The sequence below is a fragment of the Schistocerca nitens genome, chromosome 6 (genome assembly GCF_023898315.1).
Source record: "Schistocerca nitens isolate TAMUIC-IGC-003100 chromosome 6, iqSchNite1.1, whole genome shotgun sequence".
Classification (NCBI taxonomy): Eukaryota; Metazoa; Arthropoda; class Insecta; order Orthoptera; family Acrididae; genus Schistocerca; species Schistocerca nitens.
This window is the reverse complement of record NC_064619.1, coordinates 448,758,113-448,771,750: the sequence shown is the minus strand read 5'-3', so window position 1 is coordinate 448,771,750 and position 13,638 is coordinate 448,758,113. Positions and strand designations below refer to the sequence as shown.

The window sequence follows — 13,638 nt, the reverse complement described above, 5'->3', positions numbered from 1 at the left end:
AATGAGAGTACTGATATCATGCTCTGTCACCTGGTCTTGGTCTTCCAGCTCAGAATGCCATGACCAATCACATTTCATTTCTTTCATCAGTTAAGGTAAAACTGAAATAAACTTCCACATGAAATCCATTGTGAAGCTTAATTCTACAATAAAAGAATAATGTCAAATATTAGCAGTTTATGTTAACTGACAACTAGAACATACAGAAGATCAGCTAACAGAACATGCATCACATCTGAGGGCCAAGTTTCACAAAAGTGAACAACAACAGAAAATCATTATCGGACTAGTAAAGCAGGGAAATTATAGAAAATAGGTGCAGTTATAAAATTAATAAGGAACAATACAAAAACTGACAACAAAATACTGAGGAAAAAAATAATGTGTAAAGATGAGGAATGAAATGAAAACCAGAGCTGTAGATCCCAGAATGCTCATGCATAGTTGTTGGCCTGCTACTGAAATCAGCATCTCTGTGTTGCATTTGTGTCACTGCCCTATTTCTAAAAATGACATCCACTCTCAGCACTGCGCCTGTTTACGGTAACTGCACTATGAATTTATAGAGATTTTTAATGTTAAACAAATATTGTATAGGAAACATCTGTCTCTATTACTGTAAAATTTTAACAACAAAATATCTGCAAAGCAGTCTCTATAGTCAAATTTAAATAAAAAATATGTATAGCTTACATTATGCTTTTCTGATTCCCCGAATTCTTGCATCCATCCAGACAAATATTCATCTTCTGCTGCTTCTACATCACTGTCACTGTCTTCATTTTCATCATCTGAATTAACCTTTGTTTTAGGCTTAATTGCACCTTTGGACACCTCCTTTGTATCAACCTTCTCTATCTCTGAATCTGCATCTTCACCTTCTTCTTCATCATCATCCAGTTCTCCCTGTATCACAATTAAAGATAAGTTAGCTATGACTGTTCTAACAAAAGGAACAATACAACCGCAAAAATTTTCTTAAAAATTGAGATGTGGAACTTACTCAATAAGTTTACCTATTATGATTACTGAAGAACTTTGTAGCTGTATATTAAATGAAATATAGCTAAGACCAGTCAAAAATTATTTTTTTCATTAACTAGTTTTTTATTCTTTTCAGGCTCATTTTCATACAAGGAATGCAGAAATTTACATATTATTCATACTTGGAGTATCATGCTTCAGATGAGGCATGCAGGAATTCTTACTGGTAGTAGCATACTACAGGTAACCCGAAGCGCCAAAGAAACTGGTTCAAATACAGGCTGAACGGTGCTGCGGTTGACAACGCCTACATAAGACAACAAGCAGTTGTTAGATCAGTTACTGCTGCTACAATGGCACGTTATCAAGATTTAAGTGAGTCTGAACGAGGTATTATAGTTGGCGCACGAGCGAGGGACACAGCATCTCCAAGGTAGCGATGAGGTGGGGATTTTCTCGTATGACCATTTCATGAGTGTACTGTGAATATCAGGAATCCGCTAAAACGCCAAATCTCTGACATGGCTGTGGCCGGTAAAAGATCCTGCAAGAACAGGACCAATGATGACTGAAGAGAATTGTTTAATATGACAGAAGTGCAGCCCTTCTGCAAATTGCTGCAGATTTCAATGCTTGAGCATCAACAAGTGTCAGCATGTAAATCATTCAAGAGCCGAAGGGCCAATCATGTACTGTTCATGACTGCACGACACAAAGTTTACACCTCACATGGGCCCATCAATACCGACATTGGACTGTCGATGACTGGAAACATGTTGCTTGGTCGGACAACTCTCGTTTCAAATTGCATCAAGCGGATGGATGTGTACGGGTATGGAGAAACCTCAGGAATCCACGGACCCTGGATGTCAGCAGGGGATTGTTCAAGTTGGCGGAGGCTCTGTAATTATGTGGAGCACATGGAGTGGTATGGGACCCCTGATACGTTTAGATATGACTGTGACAGGTGGCACGTACATAAGCATTCTGTCTGATCGCCTGCATCCATTCTTGTCCACTGTGCATTCCGACGGACCTGGGCAATTCCAGCAGGACAATCCAACACCCAACACGTCCAGAACTGCTACAGAGTGGCTCCAGGAACACATTTCTGAGTTTAAATACTTCCGCTGGCCATCAGACTCCCCATCAGACTCCTGAGACATGAACATTATTGAGCATATCTTGTATGCCTTGCTATGTGCTGTTCAGAAGAGCTCTCCACCCCCTCATAGGGATTTATGGACAGCCCTCCAGGATTCATGGTGCCAATTCCCTCCAGCACTACTTCAAACATTAGTCGAGTCCGTTCAACGTCATGTTGCGGCACTTCTGTGTGCTTGCAGGGGCCCTACACATCATTAGGCAGGTGTACCAGTTTCTTTGGCTATTCAGTGGATGTGTACATAAATTTCTGCATACCTCATCTGATGATGAGTGTATACAGACTCAAAAACTAGTTCATGAAAAGAAAAAAAGTCATGCAGGACTGCAAACATAACACAATTCTTGAACTGAAATACTGATTCATGTGCCATATTAAGAAATCATAATGTGTAACAGAGCTGATTAATGTCATTTAGCAGACAAAGTAAATTCTGATTTGCATAATCTTGAGTTAATGATAGAAATAAGATATTATATTAATTTTTTGTTGACTGAATAAGGTCCACTGAAATCAACAACACTGAAAATTGCAGTTCTGATCTGTTGCTGACAGATATTGAGAACATAGACAGTACAACAGGAAGATGTACCTCAGATTCAACCTCACTGGCAGAGTCCTCCGAGTTGGCTTCTTTCTTCACAATGACTTCTCCACTAGGTAGTACAACCACTCTTGCTCCTGGGATTGTGCTCAGTTCATCCTCCACAGGCACTGCAGCCTTTGGCCTTCGTGGTTTCTCCACCGGAACCTTCACACTATTGGCAGATTCTGCACCACAAGAAATATAATGTGTCACAACTACAATAACACGAAGGGGAAACAGTGTTCATACACATAGTGTGCAAGTGGTTGCAAAACACAACAAAGGTGGAAGAACATTTGCCTGTAACACAAATTTCAGTTTTCTTGTGTGAGCCAACAATGTTAAGCTTAAATGATTATTGTATTCACAGTTCTTGCAACATTTGTATTTAGTTAAAGAGTGATACGTGACTTAAAAATTTATGGTAAAATTACTTTTACTTATGTAAAAAATTTTAGTGTTAACTTACTTGAACATTTATTTTTACTGTGGTTTCCACAATAATGGAGACTATGATTCAGTTTCTTGAGAAATATTCCCATTTATTACCAATAATGATTTGTGGGAAATATGATGGAAGGAAGATTTTAGTTAAACATGCCATCACTGAGGATGTTACTGGAGACAGAGCCCTAGCTCAGACTGGTCTAGAATGTGAAATGTAATCAGCAGTATTCTGATTTAAAAAAGTACAGAAAACATAAATCTAGATTGCCATTAAGGATCTGGATCCTGCTCCTCCTGAATATAAGTCCATGACCTAACCCTCTGCTTCAAACTGTTGGTTTGTTAGTGGTAGGCTGTCAACAACTCTTGATTGGCTAGACCAAGTGCTAATGCAGAATCTCTCTGTAACACTATGAGATAGCAGATTGAATATTTTGATGTAAAGGGTCTGGGGGTCATCAATGCATTGCATCAGTATCCAGCAATGAATACACCGAGTGTTTGTTAGGCAAATTATTACCAGGGTTGCAACGAGTTTCACCAAGTGAAATTTCCTGATTTTTCCCTGATTTCTACGCAAGTTTTAGCATTTTTACCTGACAAATTTTGAACTCTTAAGGGTAAGTAAAGACATAAGTTGACAAAGAAATGTAAGGACTTCTGTATTTCTCCCCCGTGTGAGCAAAAATCCGTAGTAGTAACATCAACATCTTTTGTAATGAACTGTTTTTAGATGGGAAAAGCAGGCCAAATGGTATACATGTTTCATTAAGACCACTGATGTTATTTTATTTCAATACAACAAAACACATTTGGTGACAAAAGTATACAGTTCCTTGGAGTCGCAAGACAGATTTAAAATACCTTCACTGATTTCACAAATAACCTCAGAAAAACGTAAACCTCTTGAAAGAACTGTATGAGGTGGGGAGAGTTGTGTAAACCAACAAACACTATAGGTGACCACCAATAAAATGTTGGTTCTACTAGGTTCATTATTGTCATTGATTACCCACTGTGTTATTTATATTATTCTACAGCTATTTTGTAATTTTCCTTTAGAGATATATATATATGAGTACATAGCGTAGAAACCACCAGCAACTGCCACAATTTTCTTCTCCTTATAGACCATACAACCCAATATATAAACTACTTTCAAGATGCCAAAATGTACTAGACTACATAAAATGTCTATAAAATGCCACACTGTACAATGGGCTTGCAGTGAGACACTCGCAATTGCAGAAATCGGTCACCCGTGGCCTTTGGTCTGCAGAGGAGCACTGCAGTCCTAGGTCCATAGATAAACCACGAAAATCCGCCGCATTATACCTCACACAAACAGACCCAGACTGCAGGTAGATCGGTGAGACTAGATCCGATGGGAAAGGCTTGCACATTAGTGGGATACAATGGGCTTTAGACTGGCATGCCCGATCCGTTAGAGATACCCACAGATACGGCCTGCGGTTTTGGCCCGTCGTGGAAGTCCACCCGTTTTGTCAGCTATTCACATGTCACAGACACCATGTTGATGAAATGAGACTGCAGTGATAAATTCGTGCAACAGATAACCTGTTCAAATACTCTGAGAATCAATAATAATGAGGACAGGTAGCAACTCACCATAAAAATGGTTGCTGAGCCGCAGACAGGCACATAAAAAAAGACAATCACACTCTCACAACTAAATTTTCAGCCATAGCTTTAGTCAGAAAACTAGAGCACACACACATTCACACAATTACTCAGACACATGACTGTCATCTCCAGCTGCTGCATCTACATTCTCTGAGAATCAGATCCAAACAAACCACTCCTCACGCCTCCCTGCCTCTCAACGGCAGCTGCGAGGCTAGCAACAAGAAGTGGTGGCAGCACTGACTGCAAGCTGAGGGGAGTGGTAGGAAGGGGAGAAGCAGTAAGAATGAGGGAGTAGGAAAGCGGCACCCAGCCAGCGACATTTCAGTAAACAAACTATTTCATCTACAGAGACAAAAATAACATTTTGCCAGTCTTTTTTTCTTTTTCTTTTTTTTTTTTTTCAAATTTTCCCGACACATTTGAAATTCCCCGATTTCCAGAACTTGCCGCAACACTGATTACTGAAGTACATGAGCGATATATTGCAATCTCGTCTTACTCCCAACACAATTACTGCTTCTCTTTCATGTACTCTGACTCTTAGAACTGCAGTCTGCTTTCTGCACAAGTTGTACACAATCTTTCACTCCCTGTGTTTTATCCCTCCCTCCTTTCAAAACTGCATAGAATGTTTTCCAGTCAAAACTGTCAAAAGCTTTCTCTAAATCTACAAATGCCATAATCGTGAGTCTGACTTTCTTCAACCTATCTTCTAAGGTAAGTCGTAGGGTCAGTATTGCCTCACATGTTTCTCTGATATTTCCTGGTGTTGCCTGCCTGTGTAAATAATGTATAAGATAACCCTGAATATAAGACACCCTTCCTTTTTCTTAAAAAAAAGGAGAAGAGGTCTCCTTGAGAAAATTTTAATTTAACATTCTGACTAATCAAAATTACAAACTGTTTACTGCCATTACGTATCTGCATTACCGTGTACTATTTTAAACTTACATTTTGAGAATATAAGAAGAAACAAAATAAAAAGAAGTGGTTTTAATTAAATTTTATTTTCATTACATTTTTTTTTTACTATGCCTGACACCTGTGGTATCACTATTTTTAATCACCACCATCACCCTAATAACACAGTTGTGAAATCTATAACTTCGTTTTTACAAATATTTCACTGTTTCTTCTGAATATGTTGCTATATCTGAGGTTGTGGTTACATTTTAATCTGAGAATGCAGCTGTTTTTTGCTGAATACATATCAGATTTCGTTTCTGTACTGATGTGAGAATGTTACAATGTTTATGCTTTCAAACATTTCATCTGTCGGCTACTCTCCCACTGGCTGTGCAGAACCAGTAGTTGACACACCCTCTTGTATTCCCATTATACCTCATTGCGAGCATCGACAACATTGTTGCAGGAAACATGTCAGTACACCACTCACTCATATCTAGACTTTCGCTCTCTGCTGCAGAAATGTATACCATTGCTGAGTATTTGTCAAATTTTAAAGTCAATTCAAATGGACTTGGGCAAATCGCAGCAGTATATGTTCCTCAGTTGGAAGCAAGAGGTAATTTGCTGCCCATTCACTACTCCTCTCCCCCCCCCCCCCCCCACTTATCCTAGTTCTCAGCCAACCTGGTACTGCTGCTCCCCCTTCCAAACCTTCCCTCCAGCCCTTCAGTAATGCTGTGCTGAGCAACTGTGAAACACAGACTGCAATATCTTCTAGGTCACATGTAACAACACCAACAAATATATAATCACAATATAAAATTCTCAGACTTTTGCTGATCCCATGGTCTACTGATGTCTGTTGGTACTGTCTTTACAAAGGGTCTTGCCACTGCAATTTATTCGTATGATAACAATTATCATAGTCACAAGAATAATATGTTTTGACAATATAATGAAACTGGATAGACAAAACATTTATTCACCAAGCAGCAGCGCGAGAACACACATATAAAAAAAGTTTTTACATATGCAAGCTTTCGAGCCAATGGCTTCTTCTTCTGGCAGAAGGATTAAACGGGAAGGGGTGAAGGAAAAGGACTGGAGAGGTTTAGGAAAAGAACCCCTGCTCAGAGAAGACTTACCAGACAGGATGAAAAGGAAAGACTGATTTACTGGGGGCTGCACCAGATGAGATCTGAAATCTGACAGCTTAAACATGGAAGACAGCGTAATATGCAAGACAGAGGTTACTGCTAAAACATCATATATGAATTAATAAGTTAGTTTAATATGTTTTATTTTGGTTTTTAGACATTTAAGTCTGGATTAATTTTCTTTCTTGTTTCATCTGAATGTCATCATCTTGTTCTAAAGCTGAGTGAAAAGTGGTAAGGATTTTAGATGGTACTCTAATATGTGAACAGCAATCAAATTTTTCATTTGCAACTCACCTGGTAAATTATTGCAGTATCTCACAATCAAATAAAATACTGAATTGGATTCAGGACCAAGCAATGTTTTTTGAAGGGCAACATTTTCACCTTTTAGTGTTAACTTTACTTAACAAGCACCAAAGATGTTTGTATATGATATCTACATATGTGTGAGAACTTTCATTGCAAATCTGTTCAAATACGACAAAAGTTTGTAAGATAGGGGGGGGGGGGGGAGGAGGGGGAAGGGGGGGAGGGGGGGGGGGGACCAGACAGCGAGGCCATCGGTCTCATCGGATTAGGGAAAGATGGGGAAGGAAGTCGGCCGTGCCGTTTCAGAGGAACCATCCCGGCATTTGCCTGGAGTGATTTAGGGAAATCACGGAAAACCTAAATCAGGATGGCCGGACGCGGGATTGAACCGTCGTCCTCCCGAATACGAGTCCAGTGTCTAACCACTGCGCCACCTCGCTTGGTGTAAGATAATTGCATTAAATTTTATGTCGTCCTGTGTTTCACAGAATTCTCAAATTTTAGCAAGAAAATATATTGCTGTGATGGCTTGATCACAGTTTCTCATGTATCCCTTGAACTAATGCTGTGCGAGTCAAATGTCAAGTGACTGTTCGAGCAAGGTCGATACTGTATCGAGCACTTTGGCATATCAGGAAATCTCAAAATTGTTCGACAGCAAGTATTGCTTATCCTATCTGCCCTTCCGTATTCTTTAAAATAAATCTGCATGTGACCTCAACAGCCCATGCTTCGTCAGTAAATAATGTAAGATGATACCTATACCAATCTACTACACAATGTAAAAATGCTGACCTCAGCAGCAATAGTTTAATATGTAAATATAAGATGACCCCATAGTTTTCAAATGGCAAATTTGGTTAGAAAACCTCATCTTGCAGTTGAGTAAATACAACAGTTATAAGAGGTGGGAACTGCAAGAACGCTTATAGTGTGTGACAATATGTGACAGTTGGCTAAGAGGTGGAAGCTTTCCGAGGTCACGAACAAGCCAGCGAAATACACGTCTACAATTTAACTACTAGCACATTAGCAAATACTGAAATATTTTTGATTAGCAATATTCCAGGATATTGTGGAATTTAAACCTGTCGGTGGATGTGTAATAGTTATGACTGTCAGCGGCTGCCTTCTTTGAAATTGGAATTATTACATTCTTCGTGCAGTCCGAGGGTATTTCGCCTGTTTGGTCTATAGCTTGCATAACAGATGGAATAATTTTCTCACAAGTGGCTCTTCCCTCAGAGGAAATGTGTACTAAATGCCCCGGCCTTGACTTGGGTCTTTCAGTGCTCCGTCACAGTATCATAACTATCAACTCATTTTTGTCTACTTTCTCATCTATTTCCGTAACACTGTCTTCATGTCTGTTCATTTTGTAGCCCTTTTATATAATACTTTCAACTTTGAGCCTTACCTTCTTCAGTTAATAATGTCTTGTGATCTGAGCTATTGAAATTTGTATAGCTGCTTCTATGTCCTTCACAGGTTTCTTTAATTTGCCACCTAGAGAAGGAGGGACAGGACAATATTATCTCTGGAAAATTTTACTCAAGAGAACGCTATCGGCATGAAGCTAACTCCTTGCTTTTAGCTGTCCACAGTGCCAACATAGCAAGCCATGTTGGTTAATGGAAACCAATGTTGCCATGGCAGCTATACATGATACTTCCCCCTTTCTTCATGGAGAGTGGTGTCAACTTCCAGGTGACATCTCAATCATACGGCTGCAACAGCAGCACAAAAATTGCCCTATTCAATGTATTTTCAACCTAGAATTTCATGTCAGATGTACAAAAAATGTAGATCACTGAATTTTTTTCACGCAGATCTGCTAATCTGTTGCAAAAAATACTGCAGTCCCATTTTGAAACAGGCTAGTGACCACTGTATTTTCTTGAACTTGTCACTCGACTGATTTTTGGTACCATACACAGGCAGGGCATTTGCAAACTGTGTTTGTTTGAATAATTTTCTTGTCACATCAAAATTAACATTTCTTGCAGGTGAAAGGTCTACTTTATGCTTATCGTAGCAAATGTTTTGGACTTACCTGACATTATCTGTGAAATCACCATTACCTCAGAGGTCAGGATTCAATTTTAAGACACTGATATTAAAATTATACTATACATGCTGCTGTCAGCGAGAAATCAATTTGAGCTTTTACCAAATATAATATCCTTCACTAGCATACATCTTGTTTCAAAGCTTTTGTGTATAACATTTGTTACTTACTCATTGTGACATAAAATGGAACCCTCAAGGATTTACTAGTTTTGAGGCTCAGATGCCTGATATTGTGCCAACCACCAGGAAACCTTGTCTTCAGTTCTTCTATGACAGACATAATATTTTCTGTAAGCTGCTCTGGTGAGTGATGACTGTGACCAATCTATAACATGAAAAATTGGTTGTTCCTTACACACGTATTTGCATTCTTCAACAACTACGTCTGGTATTTGTACCAGTTTATTGTGGTGAAACACAATCAAAATTAACCCTTTGATTCAGTTACAGTGATAATTAATACAAAAAATGTCAAACAGAGCAACATGAGATCTCATAAATGTTCATTAAAATAACTATTTATGGCAAAAAATTTACACTTGCTAAAATTATGTGAAAAGATGGTCATGATAATGACGTATTAAGTTAGATCCAATGTCAACCAAGTGTTCATGGGAAGGAAATCTTAACATACATGGCTGCAGTAGTAAATTATTTTACTAAAAGAATTTTTTGTTCAATTATCAGCAATATACTTTCACGTACTTCCAATGACCACTCATTAAAAATCTGTTCTTATGACAATTTCCAAAGAGAAATCCACTCGAGAAATTTTTCAATATTTCCAATATGCTAAAACACTCCTGGCAGAAGTTTTTAAAAAGAGATGAAATGACAGATGACAGTACTGCATGGGTGATAGATCCCAGTCATCAACCTATCACATCGTGTAGACACCTGGGTAGGGCAACACACTTCTCAAAACTGCTATTAGCAGGTTCAGTCACAGTGTCTTCTGGAATCATAGCTTAACAGACTAGTAAAATATAGAAAACTTGAAAATACATGAAGAGAGAGAAAAAAAAAACAGTAATCTTTCATTTGAGGCAGAGAAAAGAAAATCACCTTAACTTTGGCATAAAAAATAGTATTTTGAAATACAAGGCTGAAATGCATGAATAAGGAAAAGGTATGAGTGATCTCTGATTTTAGACCACAGCACGAGTGGGAAAGGATACAAGCACAAAACAGCACCTACTGTGCGAACTTACAGGTATTTAAGAATATTTTAGGTACAAGAACAAGAAAGTTCACATTACACTATTCCCTAGTAAAGCCAGTTGTTACATATAGGGTTTAAAATGTGGACAATGACAGAAGAAGATGAAAACAACCTAAGGGCACTTGAAGGAAACATTATCTGAAAATTTTATGGTCCTGTGTGAGAACCAGAGGGTTCAAGAGTAAGAAACAATCATTAAACACAACAGTTTATATAAGGGGAAAATACAGAACAAATTGTTAAACCTCAAAGAATATGCTGCTTATGTCTTGTGGAGAAAACAGCAAGTGACAGGAAACCCAAACACGTAATAAAAGGCAGATTTTAGTCCAAAAGAAGATAGGGCCAACCAAGAGCTAGAGGGCTGGACAATATGTTTGCTGACTTTAACAAGATGGAGGTCAGAAGATGGAAGAGAAAAAAAGTGACCAGAGGTGTATGGAGCCAGATTACTGAGGAGGCCAAGCCACATCACAGCTGCAATGCCTAAGAAGTGTGGTATTATACAAGGTCTGATATTGTTAACTGTAAAAATAACGACTACTTTCTTGGAGAATTGTCTGATGGAAGGACAATATTTATCACAATATTGTTGAGTTATGAGGATGAGAAATCAGTAGACATATGTAAGAGACGGCAAATTATTAGGATTCGTCTCTCTCTCACTTTACCAACAGATGATGGTGATTCAACAGACAGAGCAATATCAGAGGCCTAAAACATAACATTACTGCAGAACTGAATATTAGGTGTAACTCCACCCACCATATCATCTACAATGTGTTTCAGTACCACAACGTTTATGCCAATGTAAAATATTTTCCAATTGAGACAACTTTCTTTGAATGTCTGTGACACCCAATAACATTTTTATAATACTGAAGGGAACGATTGCATAAACAATGATGTTATCATTGATAAGTTATCAGGGATGAGGGGTACATACATTAATTGATTGTACACAGGGAGACAAAACAAGTGATCCTACTGGTTTCTCCCACTGCCATTCTAGATCATTGTTAGAGACTATTTTTTCAGGGATTACTAACCAGAATATTGTGTGTCTTTTGACCTCCAATGTTCACCATTCAAAGACTAAACATTTTGAAATTTCATCCCCAACACCACATGGTCTATACTTAGGGGCTTTTTCCCCTATACCCATTGCATGCGTGGGTACATTATTTCTGGACCAAGACCCAAAGAAGATACAAGGAGTGGTAATACTAATCACCACTGAAAAACAGAAAATTCAGCACAATTCTCTGCACTGCGAAAGTAATGGGATTCCTTCTTTCGAGGCAGAATAGGTGTAATCCTGCAACATTATACACGACTGTTGATTCGCAGTAAACAGCAAGTTACATAGTGAATTTCTGTACAACAATTTGAAGCCTACAGTTACATCACAATATCACCACTTGTTCAGTACCGGTGTACTATTGCAGCATGCTAATGTGAGGCCATACATAGCCCTATTAACAAAACAAAAAAATAAGGAATCTTTTGTTTTAGATGTCTAACACATCCTGCATATTTGCCTGTTGTAGCAGAATGAAGGTACCATGTATTTCAGGCCATCAAGGAAGCTCTAGGAGGCAAGAAGTTTTGAAGTGACGACGACCCCTTCCCCCAAATGTCATTCTTGCTGGTGCTTTTACAGTGTGTAATGGAGACCGTGGTGAAAAGTGAGAAAGTATTTCCTTTAGTCATCCCAGGATGAGCTTCATGAGCTAATACTGCTCATTTGCATAACTTTTTCACACCAGGAAATGATCTGCTATGAGACACTTTGAGCAACGAGAGAGGTTATGTACCTTGGGAGAAGAATAAGAGATTGTTGTACATCTCTTAATGCTGAAATTCAAGATGCTAATTAAAAGGTCAACAAAACGCCTTCATCATACTTCCACAAAACAGTTACCTGGCATGGTGACTATATTACCGTGTACATTTTTGCAGAATACAACCCATTTTTCTGGAGAACTGTTAATAAATTACATTTTAATGTGAAGGAATATAATGAAATAGAACACAGTGTATTTTGTATATCATCAAGTTTTTTTCTATAATTATTTTGAATACATTTTATTTAGAAAGCATGTATCACATTTTTGTTAAGAATTTTTTAATAAAATGGAAATAGGGAATATTTGCAAAACCTTTACAGCATACCTTGACTAAAGTTGAATCCCCACGAGGAGTAATTGTTAGTGCTGTTTTGGTCAATGCTTTTTCAATAGCTTTCTTCAAGTTTTTTGACTGTAGTCTAACTGGTGTGGGTAACCTGTAAGATCAAACCATGAAAATTGTAAATACAGTATATGATGTATGGTTGCAACACACAGAGAGCATACATGATACTAAACATGTTTAAAATTAAAGTTGCACATCAATTTTCCACTGAGATCAGTAATAATGTATAGACAACAAAAAGAGAAAAAACAACACAACATTAGCAGTTGTGCTCCTGGCAAGGAAAGATTTAAACAATTATCTAGAATGTTTATCCAAAATTATAGCAGATACTGCTTTTGGAAGAGTGAGTCCAGTGTGAAAAGCAATTTGTTTCTCATATACACTGCAGGGTCTTCCGAGTCCTTTAACCTGATGTATAAATGAAACAGAACTGTCATCTGCCTAGTATTTCAGAATAAAACAACTTTTGTTTTTTTCTAGTGAACAAACTTCACTAGGCTTCAATAGGTAAGAAAAATTATGTTACAATACACTGTTTTTACATTTACAAAAATTTCCATGCTGAATAAATAATGCTTTTGATGATTGGTGGAGACTGATAATTATAAACAACACTAAATGTCAATCCAAATCCATTTATACAGATTTAAATGTCGTCGTCCCCCCCCCCCCCCCCCCAAATAAAATCTGTGCACATAATTGTAAATCTGTGTTTACAAATCCTCCACATCAATTTCAAGCAGGAGTGATATATCTCATACTAAAGCATAATGCATTAGGCCTGGAGAGCAAGGAGGCAGAGCAATGTAATGGGCTTTATAAGCAATTAATATCAGTAGGCTTAGATGAAGTACCAATGCACAGAGATTATACAAGACCCCTTTACAAATACAATAAATGAATCCTTCACATCAGGGACATTTCCAGAGTAGTTAAAACA

The 13,638-nt window shown here is 38.0% G+C and overlaps 1 protein-coding gene across 1 annotated transcript in view; it reads right to left on the bottom strand.

Annotated features, from left to right (window-relative positions):
* The window catches only part of LOC126262736 (ribosomal L1 domain-containing protein 1-like), a 70,117-nt gene that overhangs the window by 16,396 nt on the left and 40,083 nt on the right, over window positions 1-13,638 (bottom strand). The window contains exons 6-9 of the mRNA XM_049959544.1: window positions 12,675-12,786; window positions 9,446-9,602; window positions 2,742-2,920; window positions 694-906 (exon numbers count right to left, since the gene is read on the bottom strand). Coding sequence (XP_049815501.1) covers window positions 694-906; window positions 2,742-2,920; window positions 9,446-9,602; window positions 12,675-12,786 — 661 coding nt within the window. The remainder of the gene's footprint in view (window positions 1-693; window positions 907-2,741; window positions 2,921-9,445; window positions 9,603-12,674; window positions 12,787-13,638) is intronic.